The 25,891-nt window shown below is 46.5% G+C and overlaps 1 protein-coding gene across 1 annotated transcript in view; it reads left to right on the forward strand.

The window, feature by feature from the left end:
* The first annotated feature begins 1,420 nt into the window (after nucleotides 1-1,420).
* Nucleotides 1,421-25,891, forward strand: part of POLN (DNA polymerase nu) — a 128,158-nt gene continuing 103,687 nt past the window's right edge. Inside the window, 5 exon segments of the mRNA XM_040495984.1 lie at nucleotides 1,421-1,481; nucleotides 2,497-2,654; nucleotides 3,882-3,984; nucleotides 20,136-20,210; nucleotides 20,964-21,031. Of these exon segments, the coding sequence (XP_040351918.1) occupies nucleotides 1,421-1,481; nucleotides 2,497-2,654; nucleotides 3,882-3,984; nucleotides 20,136-20,210; nucleotides 20,964-21,031 (465 nt within the window).

Consider the following 25,891-nt stretch of genomic DNA (forward strand, 5'->3'; position numbering starts at 1 on the left):
GCCCGGGGAGGGGGTAACGGGAGCCCCGATTCGCAGCTGGTCGGTAGGAGGCGCAGGAGGCATCTGAGGAGGCGGGGGTCTCGTGAGGCGGAGCCCTCAGCCTCCGGCATCTGCACTAAGCGCAGCGGGTGCAGAGAGCTGACAGCTGTGGGGGGGACAGACCCACACACCGGTTGTCGGAGGTGGTATTGGAGAACAACGCAGTACCCATCACCCTGTCCAATCTTCTCTCCTCTGTCACGCCTCACATTTCCAAACCGCCCCCCCCCAATTATTTTGTAGCAAATTCCAAGCATCATGAGATTAATCTGTAAATATTTCAGTTACATGATGAGACACGAGAGTTTCATTTTAAGATGATGCCATCATCATCTCCCCCCAAAATTCGTAGTGATCTTTCAGTGTTACTAGACATCCAGTCGGTGCCTGCACTGCCCCAGTTGTCTTTAAATATTTTGTTTGCTTGGTTTGGGTGTTTACACTTTGCATGACTTGAGATCCAAACAAGGGTTAGGTTATCCTGAAGCTGGGATAGGTGTGATATTTTTCTTAAGTTTCCTTTCTTTTCATCTGTATATTCTCTCTCCTTGTTTTGTCTTCCTGAAATTACTTCGTCCTTGTGGATAGAACCAGGTTGTCACGTACGATGGCCCAGAGTCTAGATTTTTGGGAACGTGCCCCCTTCTTGCCACTTAGAGTGTCCTTCTCACTCTTCTATTCTGTAAATTGACACTTAGATCTGGAGGCTTGGTCCGATTTCAGGCCTGATTTGGGGAAGGCAAGACTATGTCCTGACCCTGACCCTGACCCCTGACCCTAGGCGTGTCCTCCTGTCAGGAGGTACATGATGCCTGGTTTTTTATCTTCTCTGCGATGTTTGAACTCTTATTGTGTACATTGATGCGTGTTTATCTAGAATCTATTTTCCATCTCAGTTGCCTTTTATTAAGGAAATTCCTCTCTTCCATCGTCTTTTTCGTGTGCAGCCTTGTCTCCTGGCTTTTGTGTACTGCAGGTTCCGTTTTGTTTCTGAAACAGTTGTTTGTTTTAGTTCCCTTTCCCAAACCCCTTCCTTTCTTTGTTCAATTTTTATTTTTCTAAGTATTTCTAATTCTAATTTAGTTATTTTTCATAACTTTTATCATTTTTCTCAACTTTTCTTAGCTCGTTTCAAACCTGTTTCGCTGGCCTTTCCTTGTCCACTACTGGCGTTTTCTCCCCATCGTGGGGTTTGCCCGGTGGGCTTTGATGTGTTAGTTGTGAGCTTACAGCAACCAGCCCCCGCGACCCTTCGGTGCTGTCACATCTTCCCCAAGAGTGTTCAAAAATATATGTTGGCTGAGCCTTGAAAAGGCACGTAGAGTCAACTAGCCCAGTGGGGTCAGTTAGCATTGCCGGGCAGTGTGGGGCGGGGCCACGCATGGCCGCGGCAGGTGCAGGCGTCCAGAGCGCCTGCCACTGTTCTCCGTCCAAGGTGCCAGGTGAGACAAAGACATGAAACAAAAAAGTCATGATACTTGGTGCGTTGGCAAACGTGACTCTCCTAGACTGGCATAATTTAAAGATGCCAGAAAAATAATATTTAGTGTATTGTGATCTAAGACCACAGATTTGTTTGAAAGCAAACTTATTTTTGTGTAACATTATTCAAAGTGTTAAAGTAACTTGAAAAGCAATCACTTAGGACTCAGATTTATCTCTGTTGATCAGCACCCCCCAACCTTTATGGCTCCCCTGTCCGTGTCTAAAATACTCTGGTACTGAAACTTATTTAGCAAATGCCATTTTTATTTTTCACAAAACATCTTCCCACACGTCTCACAGATGCTCACAGGAACCTCTTCCCAGGGTCTCCAGATGAGAAAGCCACAAGGTGGGGGCATTGACTGCCAGGGGTGGCCTAGCGCCCGGTTCTTCTTACACATCCCGTGCAGCAGAGGTCTGTGGGTCTCTAGGAGTTTTCCGCATGTCAGGGGACCCTGAATGCCAGGCGTCCGTGCCTTCACATGCACTGCCCATCCACCCCCACCCAGAATTCGGTGATGAGCCGTGTATGCTTTTCCTTCTACTCAAGACACTTGGGTTCCTGGACACCTTGAAGTGGGGTCAGGGATGCCTGGGAAGCCAGCCCGGTGAGGGCGTGTGTCAGAAAGCTGGGGAGCAGGGGCAGAGGGGGCAGGAAGAGTGCCTGAGGATTCTCACCGCCGTGTCTCTCAACATTTTTGAGAGCTTCCTGTTCCGCGTTTGTTCAGAGTGTTGCGGCTGCCCAGGGTCTGTCCCCCACGGAGATTGCCTGTGCGGGACCTGGGCTGTGGAGGCCACTCTTCCCAAAGGTTCAGACTTCCCTAGGAGTGGCAGAGCATCCCTTGGCTCTCACCGCTGGGACTTGAGGGGATGGCGGTGCTGGTATTGATTCGAGCCTTGAGGACCTCGTAAGGGCAGGACAAGGACAGTCCTTCTTTTCCGTACAGTACTAAATGCTCTTTTTCTCTGTAGTTGTGCATTTCGTAGGGCTAGACCCCGGAATTGCCGCACAGCTCATAGATCCTGAGGATGCCACACCTTCTTTTGAAGATTTAGTGGCAAAATACCTCGAAAGCGCCATATCTGTCACCGTGAGCAGCACGTACGGGAATTCCTCAAGAAATGTGGTGGTGAGTTGTGTTAAGATAAGGCTTTACCTGAATTTTTTCCTAGAAACTTTTTCCACTTCATAGACAATCTAGTAGCAGAAAGAACATTGCTGACATTCGTTTTCACTTATTTTGCACAAATGCTTTCTACCCTGACATTTCTGGTGGAAGATACTGAGTAAGGACAGGTGACTTGATTCTTTCAGGAAACTGTTCCCGGGAGGCCCTCTTCACAGTGTGATTCTTCTAAACGGCCCCTCTGGTGTCGGAGAGCCACCTGCTGTGACCTGAGGGCTGCTAGTTCATAAACTCCTCGTGCTGCTGACCCAGCCTCTGTGGCAGAGGCTGTGGCCTCACCTCGGCCCTTGTGCTCAGGAGCGTCCCAGCCCTTCCTGGGGAGGCACCCAGGTGTTAGGACCGCGTCTGTGGGAGCCGCAGTGCTCACAGCTCTGGAGCCTGGCCCAGAGCCTCCCACGGCCCCACAGCAGGCCCCACAGGAGGCAGTGCCATGGGAGCAGCATGGGCCGCTGCAGTGGGGCCACTCTGTTCAGGCTTCCTGCTTGTAAATCAGCAGCTACGTGCTGGAAACACAGCTGGGAGAGCGTGCAGGGTGCTCAGGGAGCACGACGTTGGCCGCGGCTGGGAACCTTTGGGGCCATGCGGCTGGCGATGTGCCAGCACTGAGGCTGGGGGTGGGGTTTGCTGGGGTTTGCACCTCATCCTGGGCGCTCTGGGAGGGAGGGAGACAGTCAGGTAGGGACTTGGGGTTAACAGTGCAGAAACTCACTTGCCCTTAATTTGAAAAGAGATCTGCCAGAGGGACATGGGGGCGCTCCCAGATCAGAGGAACAGCAGGACCAGGCCTTGGGAAGGGAAGGCCCTGAGGCCCGGGGGCCGGCAGTGAGCCGTGACTTCACATCCACACGTCACTTTTGTCCAAGACTCAGTTTCAGCACTAGGAGTGCCTCGTTTCCCTCACTGTGCCCCACGTGTGCCCCTTGGCGGGGACACAGCACGGAGGTGAGTTCTACTGGTCCGTCCTACGAGGACGAAGAGGAAACTTTCCCAAACAGAAGCTGAGACACTGTCACTGAAACAGGGATGTGCTCACCTCGGTATTACCAGCCCCACTTTACAGATGAGAAGACCAAGGTCAGAGAGGCCAGTGTGCAGGCACCTTGCCCAAAGTTAAGCTGAGGCTGTGGTTCAAAGGGTGCTTTCTGACTCTGAAGTCTAATTTCTTTCTAGTGTGCATCTGGGATGGGAGCGGCTGCAGGGAACAAAGGACCAGCTGCAGAGGACGTTGCACCCGGGCTGGAGCGGCTACCCAGGGGGCTGTGGGCTCAGCCAGGTGAGGGGTGGGCACGGGGAGCTTCACCCCCAGGCCCTCGTCACGCTCCAGGAAGAAAAGCAGCAGCCTCCTTAGCTAAATGTGTCCATTGCAGTGTGGAGGGAGGAGCAAGCTGACTGAGGAGGTGCTGTGAGCTGTCAGAATGCAGGGGGAGTTGGAGCAGAGGGAGGAAGTAGCAGGGGTGCAGGAGGGGACCGGGAGAATGGGGCAGAAGGTGTGGAAGAGGGCGAGCTGTGTCAGGGGCTCTGTCAGGAAAGTACAGAGCTCAGCCTTGTCCTGAGGAGGCCCAACTGGAGAACCACTCAAAGTGGGGTCTGCGGGGTCAGCTCTATCCTGTGGAAGGCTCTCCGGGCAGGAGTGGACAGTCTGCTCACGGTGCCTGGTGCCCTTGGCCAGGCTGCAGGAGCACCAAGGCCCAGGATGACTGGACAGCAAATGCCAGCCTACAGCGACCTACTGTCAGCTCATGGTCCTGAGTTTTCTCCGGCTTGGGGCCTTGAGCCCAGTGCAGAGTGTGGGGAGTCGTCTGGCAGAATGAGGTGTTCAGGAGGAGAGTCAGACTGAGTGCGGGGGGGGGAGGGGGGCTGCAGCTTGTCCCCCGCCCCATCTGTCCCCTCCCAGGGGTCTGTGGGTGTCGTCCGGGCCAGGACGGGTGGTGAGGTGGCCGTGTGGAGGGCACGGTCCTGTCTCCCCCACTGTATGATCTATGCTCCTCGGGCACTTAGCTTCTCCACGGTTCCTGTAAAATGAGGAAACACCGGGTAAGGGAGAAGGTGTGAGGCTCCAGGTAGCGTCTTGCATTTGCATGGGAGCTCATGTGCTTGAGGTGTTAGATGCCACGGTGTCACGTCTGCCGTGGAAAGACTCACGCTACCGGCCAGTACCCATTTGCGTCTATTTTGTCACTTCCTGGATCGCGGCGAACATTGCTGCCGAGTTTGCGTCATCTTCAATTCTCGTGATCTTTTAAAGAACCAGAATGGGGGTGCCTGGGTGGCTCAGTCGGTTAAGCGTCTGACTTCAGCTCAGGTCATGATCTCCCGGTCTGTGAGTTCGAGCCCCGCGTCGGGCTCTGTGCTGGCAGCTCAGAGCCTGGAACCTGCTTATGATTCTGTGTCTCCCTCTCTCTCTGCCCCTCCTCTGCTCATGCTCTGTCTCTGTCTCAAAAATAAATAAATAAATAAATAAATAATTAAAAAATTAAAAAAAAAATAAAGAAAGAACCAGAATGTACGTGTGAACCTGAAGATACTCTGCAGACTCACAATGGGCCTTTGTTCTCAGTTGAAGGCAAGGCATTTTATCATAACTTGGGGTCAGCGGGCCACTCTTGCTCACTGTCCCCCAACAGCATCATTCCTTCCCATCCACACTCACAGCATCTTCGAGTGCGTAAGAAATGGGACATTGAGCTCTAAGGCCAAGTTAAGCTGCACATCATTCATAGAAGGATAGTCAGATGATAAGACCTGAAGTGGTTTTTTTTTAAACGTTTATTCTTGAGAGAGCGCAAGTGGGGGAGGGGCAGAGAGAAGGGGACAGAGGGTCCAAAGCAGGCTCTGTGCTGACAGTGCAGGGCCCAACGTGGGGCTCAAACTCATGAACAGTGAGATCATGACCTGAACTGAAGTCAGACGCTCAACTGACTGAGCCACCCAGGTGACCCTAGACCTGAAGTTTTAAAAATGTTTTCTGTGGGTTAACAATTGTAGGAGTTTTAAAAGCCACCAATGCAATTGGAACATTTCTGGTGCTGCAGTTAACATCAAAGCTGAGCGTTTATTTTAGTTAATAGTGAGATGGAGACCGCTCTACTCAAGGTCTCATTGGGAAGCAGAGGGCATTCGAGGGAATGATCTAGAAGAGTTGAAGGAAGGGACTGTGTACTGAGGCAAGGCCAGGGGTGAGGGGACCAGCAAGAGACACAGAAGCCTCCAGGGCAGGCACTGGCTGGAAGCATTTCCACCCCCGGGCTTGGAGGGTGAGCTGTCAACGGGACCCTGGGAGGGCAGTGGCCTTGCAGGGGCTGCCGGTGGGGGAGCCAGGCCCCAGAAGCTGTGGCTGCAGGCCAAGGACTGTGGGCTGGTGGGTCGGGTCCAGTGGGAGAGAAGAAGCCCACCTCTCTCCCCTGCCGCCCCAGATGGGCAGAACCAGCCCGAGAGCCAAGGAGGAGCCAGTTGCTGGCCTGGAGGACATCAGCCGTTCCTCGAGGGCAAAGCACAGAGCGCTGGGCCTGGAGGTACAGGCGGCAGAGGGGCGGACAAGGCCGGGGCCTCTCAGATAGCAGCAGGAAGGGATGAACAAGACAGAAGCTCTGATGGGGGCATGAAGGTGGTCTGAACAAATGCAGAGATGTTTCATACTCTTGGAGGACGTCGTGACCTAATAACAAAGATTTCACCTCTGTCCACGTTACTCTACAAAGCCGATGCAAAATCCAATGAAAATTCTAGTTACGCTTTTGTGAATTCAGTAAACCTATTCGGAAATGAAAATGGAAGGCTAAAAGTCTAAAAATACCTAAATCACACTTAAAAATGAGAAGGATTAAAGAAAATTGGGAGTGAGGTTTGTCCTACCTGATATTTCTAAATATCTCTATGAGGTCCTGGTAATAAAATAGGGTACTTGCAGGAAATAGGAGTTTTACTAGGAAGCGGGGGGAGGGCGGCTGTTGGGCAGGGGCCCGTGTTCACGCGAGAGGTGCTGGAATTCCTCCTCCCTGAGATCAAGTAGGCTGTTGAGCAGAATGCAGGTGCCAGTAATTTAAAAGTTAAATTGATGATAATTTCTTCCTGCGCAACAGGTTTACGGTTTATGGCAACTATTTTGTACTTCGGAGCTTCCTCTGATACCGGTTTTGGCAGGTAAGGTACCCTAAACATGAGGGCCAGTCATCTTTCTAGAGAGTTCTTTACCTTGTTTGAGAGCAACTCTTGCTGTCTTACTTAGGGGTGGGCAGGGTGTCGTGTGGGCACTGAGAGGGAACAAGCCCTTTATTTTCCCCTTCTGTAACAAGAGGGGTTGGACTGCATCACCTCTTGATCTAGAAGGTTCTGACATTTCAGTCACGGGGGATTCCTTTTGTGCTGTCTGGCTTTGCTGAGTGCCTGGGCGAGGGGCAGTGTGTGCCCTTGAGAGCAGCAGTGTGGGAGGAGGCCTTCAGCCTGTTCCGCAAGACTGTGGGTGTTTGGGCCCACCCCTTGGAGAGAGCCCCTAGAAGGGCTACGGGACTCTCCTCTGCCTTTGCCTTGTAGCCCTCTGGGCACCCAGGTCCTGCTGGGCACTAGGAGAGCCGAGCCCCGCCCAGCGCTCTGCAGCTGGCCTGGCCAGTAGCGGCTCCGTTCGGTGTGGCCGGCCAGTGTGCGTCCCCATACCTACTGGCTCCAGTGCTGGCCTCGAACACTGGCCCCAGTGGACAGTTTGTCAAGGTCGGACGTGGCAGGTGCTGCCGTTGTGTCCCCGTCAGGGGGTGAGGCTTGCTCCTCATTCTTGAGTCTTTCACAGAAATGATTGGCTGATTGATAGATACAGGGCAAATTTCATCTGCTCTGCTTTTTGAATCACAGTGATGGAAAGCCGCAGCATTCGGGTGAACGGAGAAGAAATGAAGAGGACTTCAGCACTTCTTGGGGTATGTTATTTCAGAGCCCTGGTGCCTGTCAGCCTTATTCTGCATGTGAGTCCTTCCTCCCGCTTCCTCCCTTCCTCATTCAGGCAGCACTGTGGATGCCTCCTGTCTCTGACCCCTGCAGGGGAGCATCGCCCACCGAAGGGGTTCAGACAAGCAGGACAGCTGGGTGCTCCCCCACGGGGTGTGTGTGTGGTTTCGTGGACCTTCTGGCCTTCTCAAAAGTCAGGTTCTTCTCACAAGGACATCCCCCTGTAGTGTGGTGAGGGGAATTCATGGGTTTCTTGGATTCTTTAAAAAAAAGCAAGAATAGGGGTGCCTGGGTGGCGCAGTCGGTTGAGCGTCCGACTTCAACTCAGGTCACGATCTCGCGGTCCGTGAGTTCGAGCCCCGCGTCGGGCTCTGGGCTGACAGTTCAGAGCCTGGAGCCAGCTTCGGATTCTGTGTCTCCCTCTCTCTCTGCCCCTCCCCCGTCCATGCTCTGTCTCTCTCTGTCTCAAAAATAAACGTTAAAGAAAAAAATTAAAAAAGCAAGAACAAAACTTTGTGTCAAAAATAAAAAATAGAGATGCATACGGATGCACTAAAATATTTTACTGAAGTTATTTTATAGGAAACTCTGGTATAACCATTACCTAGGTCGAAGTGTGGAGTTCCCAGAAGCCCTGTGTGCCCTCTCCCTGTCAGAGCCCCTTCCTGCTGCTCCATCCTGACTTTGGGAGTCATTACGTCGTTGCTTTTCTTAGCACTTTTCCACTTCAGTGCCTAAACTGTAGTTGAGCTTTTCTTTGGAACTGTACGTTCATGGTGGTGGCCGACGTCTGTCCCTCGGCCTCCGTGTCCCAGCTTCACTGGTGTCCTCTGTCACTTGGTGCCTGCTTGGTCTCCCATCATACCTTCCGTCCCACTGTTGATAGGCATCTGGGTTGTTGCCAGCTTGCGGCCTTTACAAGCCACACTGCGCCCTTAAACGTGTCTCCCTGGGGCACAAGGCAGGTGGGCTGCTGGGGCCCCAGGATGGGCCCGCTCAGCTTTATTAAGTAACACTGAATCGCTTTCTGAAGTGGCACCTGCCGGAAGTGCACACGGTCCTGCCATCACGCATCCTTATCTGCATGGGGACAACAGACGTTCAGTAGGAGTCATTCTGATGAGGACATAATGATATCTCATTATGATTTTGGTTTCTGTTTTCCTCATTACTCATGAGATTGAACAGCTTTTCATATCATCATTGGCTATTAGGAGTTCCTCTTTGGTAAAAGATCCGTTCAAGTTTTTTACCCATCTTCATATGGCAGGTTTTATGTTTTTCTTGCTAATTTATAGAACATCTTGATATAATCTGGTTACAAGCCCGTTACATATACCTTCTTTCATTCTGTCGTACCTTTTTACCCTCCTAATGGTATCTTTTGATGAACAGAAGTTCTTAATTATTTTTATTTTCATTTATTCATTTTTTAAAAGATTATTTTGGGGCACCTGGGTGGCTCAGTCGGTTAAGCGTCCTACTTCGGCTCAGGTCATGATCTCACAGTTTGTGGGTTCGAGCCCCACGTCGGGCTCTGTTCTGACGGCTCAGAGCCTGGAGCCTGTTTCAGATTCTGTGTCTCCCTCTCTCTCTCTGCCCCTCCCCTGTTCATGCTCCGTCTCTGTCTCAAAAATAAAAAAATAAACAGTAAAAAAAAAAAAAAAAGATTATTTATTTTGAGAAAAAGAGCGCATGAGCAGAGGAGGGGCAGAGAGAGAGGAGAAAGAGAATTCCAAGCAGGCTCCACACTTGGAACACAGAGCTGATGTGAGGCTGTATCTCACAAACCACGAGATCATGACCTGAGCCTAAGTTGGATGCTTAACGCACTGAGCCACCCGGGCACCCCAGAAGTTCTTAATTTTTAATGTAATTTACCAATCTTTGTCTGTATGGTTAGTGCGCCTTTTGTATGCTGTTCAGGAAAGCATTCCCTATGTCAGGCTCATGAAGTATTCTCGTGTATTGTATTTAAAAGCTGTCTTCATTAGGGGCGCCTGGGTGGCTCAGTCGGTTGGGTGTCTGACTTTGGCTCAGGTCATGATCTCACAATTCGTGAGTTTGAGTCCCGTGTCGGTGTCTGTGCTGACAGCTCAGAGCCTGGAGCCTGCTTCGGATTCTCTGTCCCCCTCGCTCCGTGCCCCTCCCCCACTCACACTTTGTCTGTCTCAAAAATAAATAAACATTAATAAAAATAAATGAATAAAAATAAAAATAAAAGCTGCCTTCATTAGCCTTTGCATTTAGGTTTATAATCCACCTGGAACTGGTTTTTTTCTTTTCATGTACTTTTTTTTTTTTTTTTTTTTTTTTTTTTTAATTTTTTTTTCAACGTTTATTTTTTTATTTTTGGGACAGACAGAGACAGAGCATGAACGGGGGAGGGGCAGAGAGAGAGGGAGACACAGAATCGGAAGCAGGCTCCAGGCTCTGAGCCATCAGCCCAGAGCCCGACGCGGGGCTCGAACTCACGGACCGCGAGATCGTGACCTGGCTGAAGTCGGACGCTTAACCGACTGCGCCACCCAGGCGCCCCTCTTTTCATGTACTTTTTAACTGAGAAAGAAATTGCATACAGTGAATGGTCTAACTGTTTTTAATTATTGTGATAAAATGCATTTAACATAAAACTTACCATCTTAACCATTTCTAGTTAGAGAGTATAGGGGTAGTAAATACGTCCGCATGATTGTACAACCATCATCACCATCTACTCCGTACCTGTAAGACTGAAATTGTATCCCTTAAGCAGTAACTTCCCATTCTGCCCTCCCCCAGCTCTTGGCAGGCACGGTTATACTTCCTGTCTATGATTTGACTACTGCAAGTACGTCATGTAAGTGGAATCATACAGAACCTGCCGTTCTGTCACTGCCTTATTCCACTTGGCATGATGTCCTCAACATTCATCCCTGTTGTAGCAGGTGTCAGAATTTTCTTCCTTTTCGAGGCTGAATACTACTCCATTATATGTATATACCACATTTTGTTTACCATTCTTCTGTCAATGGATGTAAGCAGCTTGGGTCACTTCTATTTTTTGGCCATTGTGAATAATGCTGCTATAAAAATGGGTGTAAAAATAAATATCTCTTTGAGACCCTGCTTTTAATTCTTTTGAGTACATACCTCAAAGTGAATTGCTAGATCTTATGGTAATTTTTAATGTTTTGAGGAACCACTATACTTTTTCCACAGTGGCTGTACCATTCTCCGCTCCCACTAATAGCTCACAAGTGCACTTTCTCCACATCCTCACCAACACCTCTTGTTTTCTGTTTTGTTTTGTTTTTAAAATAGCCATTCAATGTGTGTGAGGTGGTATCTCATTGTACTTTTGATTTGCATTCCCCTATTGATTAGTAATACTGACTTATCTTTTCATGTGCTTATTGGCCGTCTGTGTATCTTTTTTGGAAAAAGGTCTATTCAAGTCCTTTGCCCAGTTTTGAATCGGGTTGTTTGTTTTTTCTCTTGCTGAGTGTTAGGAGTTTTCTTGTTGAGTTTTAGGAATTTTCTTGTTGAGTTTTAGGAGTTCTCTATATATTCTGGATAGTAATCGTTTATCATATAAGTGGTTTTTAAATGTTTTTTCCCATTTTTGTGGGATGCCTGTTTACTCTGTTGATAGTGTATTTTGATGCACAGTTTTAAAAATTTTCATAAAGTCCAATTTAAACATTTTTTTCTTAAAAAATATATATTTTTTCTTTTGTTACCTATGCCATTGTCATATCCAAGAAATCACTGCCAAATCTAGTGTTGTGAAGCTTTTGTACTGTGTTTCCTCCTAAGTGTTTTGTTTCAGGTCTTAGGTTTAGGTCCTTGGTGCATTTTGAGTAAATGTTTGTATATGGTGTGAGGTAGGGGTCCAGTTCTGCATGTGAATGTCCAGTTTTCCCAGCACCATTTGTTGAATGGATTGTACTTTCTCCATTGAAGGTTCTTGGCATGCTTGTTAATTCCTAAGTATTTTACTCTTTTTGATGTTACTGTGAATGGAATTGTCTTTTTATAATTACTTTTTCAGGTAGTTCATATGTAGAAATGCAACAAGTGATTTTTGTGTGTTGATGTTGCATCCTGCTACTTTGCTGAATTCCAAATTTCTAATGGTTTTTTTGGCTTTTTGTTTTGTTTTTGTTTGGTTGTTTTTTGTTTTTGTTTGTTTTGTTTTATTTTGTTTTTTGGTGTGGACTCTTTAGAGTTTTGTACACATAAAATAATATCATCTACAAACACAGATAATTTTATTTCTTCCATCTCAATTTGGATGCCTTTTATTTATTTTCCCTGCCTAATTGCTCTAATCAGAATTTCCACTACCATGTTGAATAGAAGTGACAAAACCAAACAACCTTGCCCTGTTCCTCATCTTAGAGGATAGGCTTTCAGTCTTTTACCGTTGAGTATGATGGTTCCTGTGGGTTTTTCATATATGGTTTTTAGAATGTGGAGTTAGTTCCCTTCTGTTCTAGTTTGTTGAGTGTTTTTGTAAAGACCGGGTGTTAAATATTATCAAATGATTTTTGTACATCGATTCAGATGATCTTGTGTTTTTTCTCCTCCCCATTCTGTTGATGTGGCATGTTACATTGGTGTATTACATTTATGTTGTTACATTCATGCATGTATTGACTCATACCTGCATTCTAGGAACAAATCCCACTTTTTCCTGGTGTATAATCCTTTTAATATATTGCTGAATATATTGCTAGTGTTTTGTTGAGGATTTTTGCATCAATATTCATAAGGGATGTTGGTCTATAGTTTTCTTGTGTCTCTGTCTGGCTTTGGTATCAGGGTGATGCTGGCCTCATAGAATGAGTGAGGAAGTAGTCTTCCCTCCTCTCCATTATTTTGGAAAAGTTTGGGAAGGATTGGTATTGGTTCTTCTTTAAATGTTTGGTAGACTTCACCTGTGTAGCTAATGATGTGGTGCTTTTCTTTTTTGGGAGATTGATTATTGATTCAACTTCCTTAATAGTTGTAGGACAATTCAGTTTTTCTATTTCTTGGTGATTTAGTCTTGGTAGGTTTTGTGACTTTAGCAATTTATTCATTTCATCTAGGTTATCCAATTTGTTGGTGTACAATCATTCATAGTACTTTTTGTTTTTGTAGAATTGATAGTAATGTCCCCACTTTCATTTCTGATTTTAGTAATTTGAGTTTTCTTGTTTTCTTAGTCCATCTAGCGAAGATTTGTTAAATTTTTTTTTGATGAACTTTTGGTTTCATTGGCTTTCTCTGTTGTTTCCCTATTATTCATTTATCTCTACGCTGATATATATGTATTATCTCCTTCCTTTGCTAGCTTTGGGTTTAGTCTGTTCTTTTTCTAGTTTGTTAAGTTGTAAAGTTAGGTTATTGATTTTATATATTTCTTGTTTCTTAATATTTATAGCTATACATTTCCCCTTATCACTGCTTTTGCTGCATTCTGTAAGTTTTGGTACATTGTGTTTTCATTTTCATCCATTTCTAAGTAATTTCTAAATTCCTTTTTGATTTATTCTTTGATCCTTTGGTTGTTTAAAAATGATTTGTTTAGGAGTACCTGGGTAGCTCAGTTAGTTGAGCATCTGACTCTTGATTTTGGCTCAGGTCATGATCCCAGGGTCATAGGATTGAGCCCTGCGTTGGGCTCTGCGCTGAATGTGGAGCCTGCTTAAAGATTCTCTCTTTCTCTCTCTCTCTCTCCCTCTCCTTCTGCCCTTCTCCGCCACTTGCACTCTCTTTAAAACAAACAAACAAAAAAAAGATTTGTTTATAGTTCCACAATTTTGTGAGTCTTCCAGTTTTCTTTTTGTTACTGATTTCTAACTTCATCCAGTTGTGGTCAGAGAAGATGCTTTGTATGATATCTATTTTTTTTTTTAATCTCTTGTGCCTTAATTTGTGGCCTGACATATTGTCCTAAATAGTGTCCTGTGTGTGTGTGAGGAGAAGGTGTGTGCGGCTGTTGCTGGGCGGGTGCCCTGTATGTCTGTTGCATCGAGCTGGTTTATTGTATTAAGTCCTGTTTCCTTATCCTCTGTGGTTGTTCTACTCATTATTATGAATGGAGTAATCAAGTATACCAACTATTGTTGTAGAATTGTCTACTTCTGCCTTCAATTCTGTCAGTTTTTTCTTCATATATTTTGATGGTCTGTCATGGGGCATGTAAATATTTATAATTGTTATATCATCTTGGTGTATCATATATGTCATCCTTTGTCTCTTGTAACCGTTTTTTATTTAAAGTCTATTTTTTTCTGACATTAATATTACCACCCCAGCTCTACTTTGGTCACTATTTGGTCACTATTTGCATGCATCTTTCTATCCTTGTACTTTCAACCTGTCTGTATCTTTGATTTTAAAGTTTGTCTCTTGTGGACAGTGTGTAGTTGGTTCATACATTTTTATCTATTCTGCCAGTCTCTGTCTTTTGGAGAGTTGAATCCATTTACATTTAAGTAAATACTGATAAGAAGGGACTTACTTCTGTCATTGTGCTGTTTTCTGTGTGTGTTACAGATTTTTTTGTCTCTCCTGCATTACTGTGTTCTTTGTGTTTGGTTGATTTTTTTTGTAGTGAACATTTTAAATTCCTTTCTCATTTTCTTTTGTGGATATTCTATAGCTATTTTCTTTGTGGTTTCCATGGGGATGACATTTAACATCCTAACATTATAACAGTATAATTTGAGTTTATAACAGCTTAACTTGAATAACATGCAAAAACTCTGCTCCTTTACAGCTCTGTCCCCACCCCTTTCAGTTGTTGACGCCACATAATTACATCTTGATACATTGTGTGCCCCAAACATAAGCCAATAGTTTTTTTAAAGTGCATTAGTCTCTTAAATTATATGGAAAACAAGACTTGGAGTTATAAACTGAAGTTACAGTAATACTAGCTTTTATACTTATAACTGTTTATTTTTTAAGTATGGAGAAAACGAAAAGCACAGCGACAAATATGAAAAGCACAGTGACAAATTGTTATATAGTACTAGCTTATATAATTGCCCACGTGTTTACCTTTCTCGAGATCTTTATTTTTCCATGTGGCTTTGAGACACTGTCTAGTGTCCTTTCGTCTCACCTGGAGGATCCCTTTAGCATTTCTTCCTGGGCAGGTGAGGTGATCACGTCTCCTTCGGCCTTTCTTTACCTGGGGAGGTCTTCATCTCTCCCTCATGCTTCAAGGACAGTTTTTCCAGATGCAGGATTTTGGTTGACAGGTGTTTCTTTTAGCACTTTGAAAATATTGGCCCACTGTCCTCTGGCCTCCAGTTTCTGATGAGAAATCTTCTCATTAATCTTATTGAGGATACTTGTTTGTGATACTTCTGTCTCTTGCTAGTTTCAAGATTCTTTGTTTTTGTTTTTTGAAACTTTGATTATGACGTGCCTTGGTGTTGATCTCTTTGAGTTCCTCTTACATGAGGTTTGTGGAACTTCTCGGATGTTATATTCATGTATTTCATCAAGTTGGAGAAGTTTTAGCCACTGCTTTTTCAAATATTTTTGCTGCCCTTTTCCCTCTCTCCTCCTTCTGAGACACCCACAGTGTACATGTTGGTCTGCCTGATGGTGTCCCACCAGTCCCTTGGGCTCTGTTCACCTTTCCTCAATTTGTTTTCTGTCTTGTTCTTCAGTGTCGGTAAGTTCCATTGTCCTGTCTTCAAGTTCACTGATTATTTCTTCGGTCTGCTCAAATCTGACTTTCACGCCCCGTAAGGAATTTTCTATTTCAGTTAGTGTACTTTTCAGTAGTAGTTTTCAAATACCCCTGTCTTTAATACCTGGCTCCCAAAAGGAGGAAAAGTGAAAAATGAAGGGGGATATAAAAGGGTGCTGGCCCTTTAAATCCCCTGGAAGTCTGTTCAGCTGGAGGGAGAGGGTCTTACAACAGTTCCAGGATGGGCAACAACAGTGGCTGGCTGCCTGCCTGCCTCTATGTCTGCACCTCTGTTACAGAAGCAGCAATCAGTAATCAGAGTACAGATTCCTGGTATTTGGAGGACAGGGTCCTTTTGCCCACCCTGGCTGCTGCACACTGCTCCAGAACCAGAGGATTGCCTGCCATGTGGCTGGGGTGGGGGATGGGGGATGGGTAGCTGCTACTGTGCTAAGAGCCGACATTGACCAAAAGTAGCCACAGTTTACCATCCAAACCTCCCCCTGGAAGTTGCGAGCTGCCAGCAGACTCCTGAGTCCCAAATGGTTGTTGCGTCAGACAGCTTCTGCCCCTGCAACTTCTGTCCAAGGGGGAGACAGGTTCTCACTTACAGGTGCTTCCTACTCCGCCATCTTCCCAGAATCTCCTTGATGTAAATCATAAGTGCACAGCCTGACGCATTTTTCTGTATGTACACACCCATGTGACTCCAGCCAGAACAAGATATAGAATATTTCCAGCACCAAGAAGGCTCCTTTCTGTCCCCTCCTAGTCTGTACCCCTAGAGACAGCCATTAATCTGACTCTGCATTCAGTGATTTTGAGCTTCATGTAGATGGAACCGCACAGCATTGGCTCTTTGGTTCTGGCTTTTTTTTTTGGCTCACAATCCACCTACGGGACTTGCTTGTTTGGTTGAGTTTAGCAGAAGTGGCTTCCAGGACAACTTGCTGTGATCACAGCGGCTGTGATCACTCATGTGCGTAAACTGTGGTGGATGTCAGTGCTCCTGCCTCTTGGTTTTATGTCTAAAAGTGAAACTCCTGGGTCACAGGGTGTACATGAGGGTAGTAGGTGCCCCCAAGTAGCTCCTGGACTTGGTTGTGACCTTGTCTGGTCCCATGTGCTACATGGTGCTCACTAGTGTGGTGCTGCCAGTCTTTCTCACATCAGCCATTCTGGTGGCTCTGAGGTTGTGTATCACTGTGGATTTAGTTTGCATTTCCCTGATGATTAATCATATTGAGGACCTTATCATGTGCTCGATGGCATTTTGGATATACTCTAGTGATCCAATTTTGCCAAGAATTCACCCGTTGTAAAATTTATGCTAGGGGCACCTGGGTGGCTCAGTTGGTTAAGCATCTGACTCTTTGTGTCAGCTCAGTCATGATTTCACAGTCATGGGATTGAGTCCTACAACGGCCTCCTCACTGAGTGTGGATCCTGCTTGGGATTCTCTCCCCCACCCCCACCCCTCCCCCACTTGTTCGTGTTCTCTCTCTCTCTCATTTCTCAAAATAAAATGAATAAATTTTTAAAAATTTATGTTACTCGACCTTTTCATGTGGATTTGTAGGAATTCTTTATATATTTTGCATGTGAGTCCTTTGTAATAAATTCTGTACGCAAGTCCTTTGTAATATATATTGAAAATTCTTTCTTCCCATCCAGGGTTTGGCAAACAATACTCTGTGGGCCAAATCCATCCTGTGGCCTATTTTCATATGGCCTACAAGTTAAGAGTGGTTGTTCCAGGTTTTAAAAGACAAACACCTAGGGGCATCTGGGTGGCTTAGTTGGTTAAGCGTCAGACTCTTGATTTCGGCTCAGGTCGTGATCCCAGGGTTGTGAGACTGAGCCCTGTGCTGCACTGACAATGTGGAACCTGCTTGAGATTCTCTCTCTCCCTCTCTCTCTCTGCCCTTCCCCTGCTTGCACGGGTGCAGTCTCTCTCTTTGAAAAAAAGACACCTAAACAAAAATGAAGGAGGATATGTGACAGAGGCCATATGTGGCCCAAAGAATCTAAAATACTTCCCAGCCCAGTCTGTGTCCATGGCTTGTCTTTTCACTCTTTTTTGTTTTTGTTTTTTGTTTTTCATTTTGTTTTTACTCTTACTAGTGGCATCTTTTGGTAAACAGAACCTCTTTATTTTAGTGAAGTCCAGTGAACCTTTTTTTTTTAAATGTTTAAGAATTTTTATGTGCTAGTATCTTTTGTCTGCCTTCTCGTAAAGAAAGATATTCTTCTGTGTTTTCTGATATAAGCTGTATTATTATTTTTTAATGTTTATTTATTTTTGAGAGAGAGAACATGTGCACAAGTGGAGGAGGGGCAGCAAGAGGGCAGGGCAGAGGATCGCAAGCAGGCTCCATGCTGACAACCAAGAGCCAAGAACATGAAGCAGGGCTCAAACTCATGAACTGCGAGATGATGACCAGAGCCAAAGTCGGATGCTTAACTGACTGAGCCACCCAGGCGCCCTGTAAGCTGTATTATTTTAAGCTACCATTCATTTCATGTTAATTTTTCTGTCTGATATTAAGCACGGTTAAGATTTCTTCCCAAGTTAGGGGCGCCTGGGTGGCTCAGTCGGTTGAGTGTCTGACCTCGGCTCAGGTCATGATCTCATGGCTCGTGACTTTGAGCCCCGCATCGGGCTCTGTGCTGACAGAACCCGGAGCCTGCTTTGGATTCTGTGTCTCCCTCTCTCTCTGCCCCTCCCCCACTCACGCTCTCTCTCTGTCTCTCTCAAAAATAAACATAAAAAATTAAAAAAAAAAGATTTCTTCCCAAGTTGATTTCCATTTACTTCAGCATAACTTATTAAAAGTGCCATTGTTTCCTTACTGAATTACAGTAATGTCTGTGTCATAAATCGGATCACTGTTGTCAAAAGTTCAGAAAAAAAAAAAGTAAAACCAACGGAACGCTGAAGTAGTAATTAATAAAACTGTATTGTGCACACACCAAAGAGACAGTTTACAAACCAGGATCACTCAAACTGAGAAGTGGAATGAGGCTTAGATGCAAATTGTCATAAAACAGATTATATGGTGTGGAGGCCATGACTGCTTATTCTTCACACTCATTGATTACAGTGTTAGAATTTCTTAAGTGAAAGGGAATTCATTAGTAGTTATTTCATATCAATTTGGGGGCACAATTTGAGATTCGCTTATGATTTTCAGAGGCACAAGCAAGAAGCATCGCAGATCAAGTTGACCTTACTTATCTTGCAAAATCAAGTAAATTAAGCTTTGCTTGTATGACTAAACTGGTTTTGTCTGCTCAGGGAATTTTCAGGTCTGGTCTCCACTTTTATTTGATTTTAGCACTATGTAACGTGGATCTTTTTCTGGACTCTGTTCTGTTCCACAGGTTTATTTGTCTATCCTTGTGCGAATACTCCCCTGCCTTAGTTACTTTAGCTTTGATATCCTATTGTATGTCTTTCGTACTTACAGTCTGTCTTGCCATATAAAATTCTATCATCTGCCTTTTTAAACACCCTGCTGGGATTTTGATTGTATTCTCATGTGTATGACAAAGGACTCATACGCAGACTCTAATAGAGAACTCCTATCAATGAGAAAAAGCCAGGTGACATCATTTTTAAATGGGCTAAAATTTGAAATAATGAAAGACGTGTGCACCCCTACCCCCAAGGCCACGCAGCCAGCACAGGTGTCTAGCTGAGCTCCGCCCACAGAAGTGGCGGACAGAGCACGTTTGCTTTGGGGTGGTTTGCTCTGTGGCAGCAGGTGACTGATCCAAGCTGGCCCAGCTTCCTCTCACGAACCGGGCACTTTCAGCTGCTGTTTTGCCTGCCCAGAGCCCAGCTGGGCTCTGGGCTTGGTTCTGTGTGCCGCTTTGTAGTTTATCTATTTCTGCTCCGAAGAAATGTTTACGTTCGGTTTTGTTTCTTTTAAGAGGCTGTCTGTCTGTTTTTCTCCGTTCATGTCTATTCGTTACTTCTTGTGCCTAACTGAACACGAGGAGTGCACCGACGTGCCAGTTATCTGTGCTGGTTTAACTGGAAGCTCCTGGTGGCTCTTAATTCTTGAGATCAAACAATTTGTTACTGGAGTTTTTCTTTCCTAAGGCGTGACTTATTCCTAAAGGGATCAATTATCTGTCTTTTAATGCTCTGCTCCTGGTTTTTCTTTTTATCATTTGTTTCTTTGACCACTGAGTTTGGGCATACTTTAACTGAAACAAGTGCCTATGGCTTCTTTGTGCTTAGATACTGTTGTTTTGTATATGCATGTCCTACTCCTAACTTCTCTGGACCCTGTTTGTGAGCTTCTTTCAGAATTCCAGTCTACAGCCCACCCTTGTTGATAAAGAATAGAATGCAGACAACATTTCACCGGGACTGGTTGGTTTAGCCTCCACTCTTTGCTTTCTTTTCTCTCTCGTTTTTTTAAGGATTGCCAATTTTATTTATTTATTTATTTTTGAGAGAGAGAGCACAGTGAGGGTGAGGGGCAGAGCGAGAGGGAGGGAATCTTAATCAGGCTCCACGTTCGGCACAGAGCATGACGCAGGGCCCGATCCCATGACCCCGGGATCTTGAGCTGACCTGAAGCCAGGAGTCAGATGCTTAACCCACTGAGCTACCCAGGCGCCCTCTGTTTTTTTAATAATTAAAAATGTTGAAGTCCTGGCTGCCTTCTACTTTTCTTCTGACTGAAATGGCGTGGGGGCAAGCCGTTTATAATCTCAGCACTCAGCACTGCATCGCCGTGTCGTAGGACATGGTTAGACTTTCTTCGCTTGGACGGCCCATGCCTCCTGCCCCTCAGGCCGGGCTGTGTCCCGCATGGCTGGGTGTGGTTGTTCTGAGGAGCTGAGTGGTGTCCTTGTGGCTGCCCTGCCAGGTGAGAGGGCCCTATCATGTCCTCACTCTGGTCACCAGGCAGTTTGGTCCTATCTCTTCTGCCTTGGGATATTTTGGATGTTCCGAAGTGTACGGTACGATGCTAGATCCCTCTTCCGGTAGTAACACTCCTGGAGAACGCAGTCTTCCCCGCCCCTACTTTGGTGTCTTGTTTCCTATTGTGTTTCTTTCACTTTGCTTCCTGAGGTTTGGGAGAGAATGATTCTAAGAGCCTGAGTTTCCACCATGAGTCAAAATATGTACTTTTAATGTCCATTTTGGTAAGTTGTAGGTTAGTTTTTATTTTTATAAGAGCTTTTGTTGGGAATTGCTTGACGAACAAAATAAATCTTAAATTGTGAAAATATTAATGAGATTGTTTATCACATTCACAGTCTCGTCTCAAGGAATCGGAGCAGGAAGCTCATTTTGTGGCAGGAGAACAGTTTCTTAAAACGAGTAACAATCAGCTTCGAGAGGTAAAGCTAATTTTTTTTAATAAAATATACTTCTTAGGAGTTAAAGGGAGACAAGACTATATTATGTTGATTATCTGGACAGTAGGTGAGCTGTCCGTGTTTTGTCACGCTGAGATTCATTCCTTCAAACTCCTGTAAATTCAAGGAAAGCAGGAGGGCAGACTGGAGGCCTGTGGCATTCGCGCGCGTGTGTCTTCCGGGCTGTGGCAGCCACGTTCTCTTTCTCCCAAACCCGAGACCCGCTCGCTCACCACGTGTCCCTGCTTTTGTTAAAGACCTGCTGAGTCCCAGGGACCCTCTTCCCAGAACAGGGCCGCGGGGGCTCCCGTCCACCTCAGAGGCCGTGGTGAGGTTCCAAAATTGTCCCCTTTCTTTCGGAAACGATAGCGTGCCACACAGCGCGTGAATCACCCTCGGGCCTCCTGCGCCCCCTGCAGCGGGCCAAGCGGCAGTGGCCCCCACGAGGTGCCCCCCCACAAGGCTGCCCTCCTCATACGAGCCGTGGAGAAACAGGCAGATGGTATGGTTTTCCAGAAGCTATGAAGTGGCTTCATTTTCTGCAAAGGACAATTTGGTGGAGTTTTGTTCTAAAAACAAATTGTTGACAATCCAGTCGCAGCCTCTTTGTTTCACGGCCCTGCCAGAAGCTAGAAGCGGAAAGGTCATGGGTCTTCTTCCCTAGATTTATTTTACAAAGTTTGAGCCGCCATCCCCTGCCCGCCCCCTCACCCCCAGGAGCCTGTTTCTCAAAGGACAGAGGAGTGACATTCTGCTTTATCAGAGCGCCGAGTGTAAGTGGATGCTCAGCGTCCAGTTAGTGCTGTCAGGTCCATAGGAGGTGGACTCGTGTTGCTGTGGTGAGGACAGCCGTGGGGGCTGTTTATGCTTCCTGTGCGCCACCCCCTCCCCCATGCACGTTACCACCCCAGCACTGCACGTTCTGCACCTTTAGAGCATCCCCACCTGCGGCCCTCAGTAGCTCAGGCGGCTCGAGGGAATCACGGCCACCTGCCGTGACCGGAATCTGCCCTCTTCCACCTTGGCGGACGCCTGCCCTCCCCGTGTCCTTGTGAGCCAGCGGTGGGTGGGGCGGGGCCAGTGCAGGCCGCCACCACACCGACCCGCACAGCTGGGGCAGATCACTTGACCACTCTGTGCCTCAGTTTCCTGATGTGTAAAAGGACAGTAATAGTCCTTTCCCTACAACGATCTTGTGGGCGTTCAAGGTAAAACAGTATTTAGGACCATGCCTGACACATGAGCTCTCAAAAGCTAACAAGTACTGCCTGTAATTCTTAGCTACTTCATCCAGAAACCTATGAGTCTTCTTTGACCTTCTTCCCCACAACAAGCCTTACAATCTCTACCCGCAAACATAGGTCTTGAGTCTGTCTGCTTCCCTCATCTTCACTGTCACCGCCTGGTCCTCTCCCACTGACGCTCTTGCACAGCGCCCAAGGGCTTCTGCTCTTAGTCTGCTGGTGAGTTAGCCCTCACGTCCAGGAAGAGCAATCTTTTGCAGCATTAGAAAAATCACGTGATTCCCCTGGCGTATATCCCAGGGGCTTCCTGTGACACTTAGATTAAAACTCAAGCCCTCTGGTGTGTCCCCAGGCCCACGGATCTGGCCCTGCCCCTTGTCTGGCCTCCTACGCCCCTACCCTGACCCCCCCGCACCCCGTGAGCACCCTCGCTCTTCACAGGTTTCTGCCCAGGCTCTTTCTTGGTCTAGAGACTCTTCTGGATTTTGCACAGTGGCTTCTGATTGTTGGCCTAAGTATTGCTTTCAGAGAGGCCCCCCCTGGCCACACAGACAGCAGTAAGGCCCCCGGCACAACAGTGTCTTCACCCAGATTCTTTTCTGCACCTCAAGTTGTCTTAGTTACTGGTTTACTTATCATTCTAGGATGTAGGCTGCACTAGTGACAGCTCTGCATTGACTTGTTCACGTCCCCAGAGCCCAGTGGCCAGAAGCGGCACCTGGTGGGGCTGCACCAAATATCTGTCATTTGTTCACGGGGACCCGGCACAGCAAGGGTCAGACCCATCCTATGGGAGAGGCCCCAGCATGGACTTCACCCCCGCAGGGCAGAAGGGGGCACCGTGCCCTCAAGTTGGAGCAGTGGTGGAACCTGGAAAAGCCACACCCTTCCCCTTGTGTAGAGCCGAGGGTCCCAGGCGGGTCTACTCTCTGTCCTGACACCAGCTAGCAGTGCTGCCCTTCCCTCTGTGGCTCCCGGGAGCTTCCAGACAACCAGCGACATGACGACGAGAACGGAGACGGAACTCTCTTCTGGTGCGGATGGGCTTCCTGTTGACGGAATTAACACCACAACCCGTGACTTTTCACAAAGACATGATCCATGTAAATCCTATTGTTAGCCTTACTCTCTTATTTAACTGAGCAACTCTTACTATTCTGTGCATTAAAAGAAAACTAACCTGAACTAGAGAGCACATGTAGACAGTTCTGAATTCAAAATTAAGACAAATCTCTACTTTCCTTCACCCTGTTGCCCTCCTTGTGGAAAGAGATGTGGACTTCAGGTAAAAAGTATAGCCCAGAACAGTTCAAGTAAGGGCACAACTGTGATCTTAGATATGGTTTTATTAGACTTTATATTTTATTTCACAATTTTACTGTGAAAGAAGGTACAGAGGAGTTTCATATACCACCTGCCTCCCATGTGCACCACCTCCCCCACTGTCAGCGCCCCTGCCAGTGGGACCGTTTGTTATAATCAGCGAGCCTTCACTGACACATTATTGTCACCCAGAGTCCACGGTTGATCTCACCGGTCACCCTTGGTGGTGTACATTCTGTGGGTTTGGACAAATGTATAATGACAGGTGTCCATTATTATGGTCTCATGCAGAATGGTTTCACTGCCCTAGAAAATCTTCTGTGCTCCTCCTGTACCTCCCCCCTTTCCTCCTCTCATCCCAATATTTTCACTATCTTCATAGTTTTGCCTTTTCCAGAATGCCCCATAGATGATCACACGGTGTGCAGCCTTTTCAGACTGGCTTCTTGCCCTCAGTCATGTGGGTCCACACTTCCTCCAGGTCTCTTCCTGGCTTGATGGCTTGTTTCTTTTTAGTGCTGAATAATATTCCACCATCTAGATGGACCACAGTTTATTACTCATTCACCTACTGAAGGACATCTTTGTTGCTTCTTAGTTTTGGCGATGAGCTGCTATAAACATCTACGTACAGGTTTTCGTGTGGACGTAAATTTTCAGCTCCTTTGGCTTAACACTAAGCGTGATTGCTGGATCATATGGTGAGAGTATATTGTTTTGTAAGAAACTGCCAAACTGTCTTCCAAGGTGGCTGCACCATTTTACGTTCCCACCACCGTGAACAGCGGTTCCTGCTTCCTCACCAGCGTGTGGTGGGGTCAGTGCTTTGGAGTCTGTCCATTCTAACAGGTCTTAGCTATGTTCTAAAAAGTCTACTCTCCTAGCTGGTTGGAGAAGGGAAGAATCTCATTAATAGGCTGTCACTGTGGGATGTAGCAGGGACTGAAGTCTTGGTGGTCTAAGTGACATCTGTGAAGATGGAGCAAAGCAGACCAATTTTCCGAGCTTTTTTAGAGCAGAAAGGAACTCTGTGATGTGCATTCATGTGTCAACAGAAGACTGTGGGCGTAGCTCCTGGTTTCCTTAGTTGTGCCCATGAGCAGATAGAGATGGCCACTACCGGAGAAAACCGGGAGACGAACAGCTTACTGGGGGAGTCCAACATTCACCCTGTGATGTGTTAAGACAGAGTGGTTCACAAGACACTCGAGACAGAGATACCATGTGAGCAGTTGGGTGGGTGTAGTCATGCTGGAGATGCATACTTGGAAGTGCTCAGCTGATATTTATTGAAGTTACCCTGGGATGGTGGTCCCCTGCCCTGGTCGGAGCTTTGGAAAATCCGTCATGCCCAGGTTGATGACTGACCCACAGAATCTTGTCGTGGGCTGGACAGTCCAGGCCCAGCCATGTCTTTGAAGCCCCCTGACTGATTCTCATGAGCCAGCCAACATTGATAACCACAGAACCGAACGCTGGGAACTGATGTTTAGAGGTCAGGGAAAGAGGAGGTGCCAACAAGAGGCTACGGGGTGGCTGCAGAGAGAAGGGAGCTGAGAAGAATGTGCTGTCAGGAGCCAACGCAGGGAGTGTGTGATAAAGCTCCCGGGGTGGCGGGTGGCTGCGGCACTGCCTCTGATCTCCAACCAACGCTGGTGGGGCTTTGTCCAAAGTTTTAGGAGATCAAATACTTAATTCTTTTCAAGTGTTCTCAGACAGCTCAAGTAGAGATATACAGGGAGACTGTGGCTAGAAAGATATTTTGTGGGTAAGGTATCAGGATAAGGAGAGTCAGTTGACCTTAAGCAATTTTCTTGGCTAAGTGTTTTCATAATACTTTCATCCCCCGAGGGATAGCTTTTCTAAGAAAACAATAATTCTGGATTATACTGAGGTAGGGTGCCTCCGCCTGGGCGGTGCCTACTCCCACAACCCCAGTGCTGGCTCTCCAGTTTCTGATTCTGTGGTTAACCAAGGCTCCTGTGTCCTTAGTCTTTATTCCAACAGACAGTGATGCAACTCTGTGCCTTAGACTATTACGTTAGAGTTATATCATCAGTTCCCCCGCACACCTGATTTATAGATTCAGAACAACCTTAATTAAAATGCTACCAAGAGGTTTTTTTGTAGAAACTGGCAAACCGATTCCCAAATTTACATGGAAATGCAAAACACTAAGAGCCAATGTGATCTTGAGAAGATCTGGAGGATCTTAGTTTGTTGGACATCAAGACTAATCCTAAATCGGGGTGCCTGGATGGCTCAGTCAGTTAAGCATCTAGCTTTGACTAAGGTCATCATCTCATGGTTCGTGAGTTTAAGCCCAGCGTCGGACTCTGTGCTGACAGCTCAGAGCCTGGACACTACTTTGGATTCTGTCTCCCTCTCTCTCTGTCTCTCTCTCAAAAATAAACATTTAAAAAAATAATAAAAGATTAATCCTAAATCAATAGGGATTACTGGGGTCTAAGGAGGACAGTGTCCTGTTGATTCGAACATAAACAAATAGACCAATGGACCCAGGATGGGGAGACCACACGTGGGTATGAAACACACAGTGTCCGAGAGGATGGCTCTGCAAAGCAATGAGTAAGGACAGCTCACTACATCCCACAAAA

This window comes from Herpailurus yagouaroundi, unplaced genomic scaffold (genome assembly GCF_014898765.1).
Source record: "Herpailurus yagouaroundi ecotype Mexico unplaced genomic scaffold, PumYag 28, whole genome shotgun sequence".
NCBI lineage: Eukaryota > Metazoa > Chordata > Mammalia > Carnivora > Felidae > Herpailurus > Herpailurus yagouaroundi.